A 3731-nucleotide genomic window follows, 5' to 3' on the forward strand; every position below is an offset into this window, starting at 1 on the left:
GTATGACAAAATTGAATATATTAAATTATTTATTTTTAAAAGTTTAAAGATTAAAATATTAATATGAAGAGGAAAAAAATAATATATATATATTTATTTATTACATTTTCATTTTCTATATTTTTAAAAATATCGATTTACTATGTCTATTTTCACGTTTCTCTATATTCGCATTTCCGTTATGGTGTTACATGCTATTGATTTAAATTTAATTTAAACTTATTTTGTTAAATTTTTTATAATTACTTTTTAATAAAATTATTAATTTCAAAAAAAAAAAAAAGAATTATGCCAATTTCTCAACTTTCTTTAAAGGGATTCGTCCCTCCTCCATCAACTAAATATCTAGAATAGCACATAGAATAAAGCATTTCCATTATAAACCATACACACTCGTTTGCAATACTTTCCTTCGTGTTGATCTTTTCTATAAATACCAATATTATTTCTATCCAAGGTAAATTAAATCAATAATTCACTAGCATCCGATCAACCTCACATAATTTTTATCAACCTCACAAAGATGTTGGGCTCAAAATGCAACGATTTTCAGAACAGCGTTTCTCCAGGTTCATCACTGCTGCAAAATTTCCCCATTGAAACGACGATGTTTATCAATGCTAAAGTGGAAGTAAAGGAGACAACAAATGCACTGGTGTACAAGCTGGAACTTCCAGGCTGAAGCAAGAAGAAGTGACTGTGTACGTTGATGAAGGTAACGTGCTGAAAATAAGCGGCCGAAGGTGCGTAAAGAAAGAAGAAAAATTGCATGTGGTGCGCTACAACGGCTAATTCATGAAACGATTTAGGTTGCCTAAAAACACCAAGCCTTTAGGAACGGAGGCTAGTTTTGCCAATGGAGTTGTTAGGGTCAGAGTCCCCAAGGAACAAGTGATGATCAACAAACCCAGTAGACAAATATCAATAATCAACACCGCATGCAGCAACTGAGTTCTGAAATTTTTAACTATTTTACTCTAACCCTCACATCACATTGGCTTTCAGTCACCTAAATCACATCAAGCTAAGCAACAATTAATAGAATAAATAAATGATTTTTTTTTTAAATATTTATTACATGAAAATTAATATAACGGTATTGAGTTTCATAAAAAAAAATATATTTTTTTAAAATATTACTTTAGATGGTACAGAAAAAGGTAGTTTAAAAGTTGTTTTATTATTAGTGTTTCTACAATTAAAAATATTAAATTTAATTTTAAATTAATTTTTAATATTATTATTTAATTAATATATTTTTTAAAAAAATATTTTTCAAATATAATAATGTTCACAATAAATTAATGTTATTATTCATAATATCTAAGCATCATGAGATACAATCTTAATTATCTCCTTTTATAAACCAAAATGAAAATAATATTTACATTGGAGGTTCTGAAAAAAAAAAGAATTTGTATATAAAAATATATTGTTTGGTTGAGAAAGAAAGAATAATATGCATGAATGATTTAAAAATAATGATGTTTAAAAGAAATTAAAATTTGAATTTTTGGGAAAATTCCTCAATTAGAGATAATAATAATAATAATAATAATACCTTCCAATTTTATGAAAACAAAATTTTATAAAAAAAAATCTTTAAATTCCTTGAATTTTGAGAATTCTGTGCATGATTTTACCTAATTTATTTACTTACATTGCAATACAAACTCTCCTCTCTGTTCTCTCTCTGTGTGTGCTGTATTCTGGTGGGTTCTTCAACATCCAGAGAGTATTCATCATGTGTTCTTCAATTAATATCTACTCCTTTTTTTATTTTTAATTTTTCAATATTCGCAGGATTGCAAAGTTGTAATCAACGCACTGAAATAATATCAGGCGATAGCTATTCACAGCCTTAAAGCTTGACCTGACCTCCTCCACTAAAAAAGCTATGCTCGGGCAAGATACTATGACCCCTCCTCAATTATTAAATATATTTTCTATATTTTAAATAAATATTATTTTTATATATAATTAATTTTTATTGAAAATCAAACTCACTCACTCCAATAAGTTGAAGAGTAATGAAAAATGTTAATTATTTTTATAAGATAAAATTTTATGCAATATTTACTAAGATTTTTTTTTATAAGCAAAGATCCTATTTTTTTTTTAAATAAAAAATAATTGGAATAAGAAAACACCTGGATTGGCAAGCGAATTTGCATCCAGCAAGCTTACCTGAGAAGCAAAATTTTAGAAAGGAATAAGGCACATGGCTTTCCAGTCAGAAGTACAGTGATGTCTGAAAAAGAATAAATAAGAAGTGCTAAATCTTTACGTGGGTCTACCAAATTTCATTATTATTCCACCAGGCCAGGGATTGCTTCCTCGGGAGTTATTGCATTTTTTCTGTGCATTCAAGTCCAAGATTGCCCTCCTCATCGTCTACTTCAGAAATCAAAAGCTCTCCTCTCTGCTATACATTATTGTACCTTCAAAACCTTGCAAGCCTTTCTCTTTGACTATACAAAGATAGCCACAAAAGTGTCACAAATGTACAAAGTATCAAGCAAGGAATTTCACCAAACCACGGTTGCACCATCCCTAGACAGAATTCCCAGTCTCTCGCTGTTGATTTATACCCTCCACTTCGCCAACCCCAAGCATACCTACACAGTCACAATAATGGGTTCTTCACTGACAGAGGCGTGGAACACCACCGGCATTCATGTCCACCACAAAGCGATCACGCACATGACCTTTTACTGGGGTCACAAAACCGAAATTCTTTTCAAGGGTTGGCCTGGTTCGAGCTCTGGCATGTACGCTTTGGCTTTGATCTTCGTCTTCACTCTTGCAGTGATCGTGGAGTGGTTCAACTTTTGCAGCATCATCAAGCCCGGGACGAATAAGGTCGCCGCGGGTTTCTTTCGGACTGGCATGTACATGGTGCGTGCTGGACTGTCTTACTTGGTGATGCTTGCTGTCATGTCCTTTAACGGCGGCGTTTTTCTTGCTGCCGTCGGTGGTCACGCCGTTGGGTTCGTGCTTTTCGGAAGTCGGATTGCTAAGAATTCCGAGAAGAAGCCGGATCTTCCTCCTATTAATTTGAAATGCTGAATTTTGGTGGGGGCGTGTTTTGAGTGGTAAATGATTTGAGTTTTTATTTTTAAAATTATATATGTAGGGAGAGTGGAGAGCTAGACTTGGATTTGCACATCAACATCTATGCGCTGCGAGTACACCGCTGCTAAATGATTGAGTTTTTACTAAATAATTATCTTTGAATTTCAATAAAGTGAAATCGAAACACTTTTTTCTTTTGCTTTTTTTTTTTTAATTATGTGAATTGACATAAAAACGATGGAAATATCTATTTTTAATGCATGAAAATCTTGAAAGGCTTGAAGTAATTTTAAGGCATTTGAAAGCAATTTTTTTTCTGGGAGATGAGCAAATGGAGTTTGCTCTTCCGTTGATTTTTATTTAGAAATTTTTATCAATCTGCTGAAATGACTTTGTTTTAATGAATTCATTGAAATCATAATCACACGGATTGAAATATTAATGTTTTGTTTTCATGTGAAATGAGATAGTGGTAATGGATTAAAGTACCATGTTCTCGAGGAAATTTATAATTTTGTAAAAGTCAAATAAATAAATTAAATAATAATTTTTTACACCAATTAAGTAATTATATTTTAAAAAATATAAGAATAAAATAATTTTAAAAAATATTATTAAGTACGTGGTCTAGCATACAGTTTACATTGCTGTTTTGA

The 3731-nt window shown here is 31.1% G+C and overlaps 1 protein-coding gene across 1 annotated transcript; it reads left to right on the forward strand.

The window, feature by feature from the left end:
* The first annotated feature begins 2221 nt into the window (after nucleotides 1-2221).
* LOC110648996 (copper transporter 4-like) lies at nucleotides 2222-3241 on the forward strand. The gene has a single exon (XM_021803391.2). It carries the CDS (start codon nucleotides 2503-2505, stop codon nucleotides 3067-3069), a length of 567 nt encoding a protein of 188 aa, XP_021659083.2. The 5' UTR covers nucleotides 2222-2502; the 3' UTR covers nucleotides 3070-3241.
* The last annotated feature ends 490 nt before the right edge of the window (nucleotides 3242-3731 follow it).

The sequence above is a fragment of the Hevea brasiliensis genome, chromosome 5 (assembly GCF_030052815.1).
Source record: "Hevea brasiliensis isolate MT/VB/25A 57/8 chromosome 5, ASM3005281v1, whole genome shotgun sequence".
Classification (NCBI taxonomy): domain Eukaryota; kingdom Viridiplantae; phylum Streptophyta; class Magnoliopsida; order Malpighiales; family Euphorbiaceae; genus Hevea; species Hevea brasiliensis.

Bases quoted from the DNA above. Each gene is read 5' to 3' on its own strand.
- LOC110648996 (XM_021803391.2), top strand. From the start codon at position 2,503: ATGTACAAAGTATCAAGCAAGGAATTTCACCAAACCACGGTTGCACCA.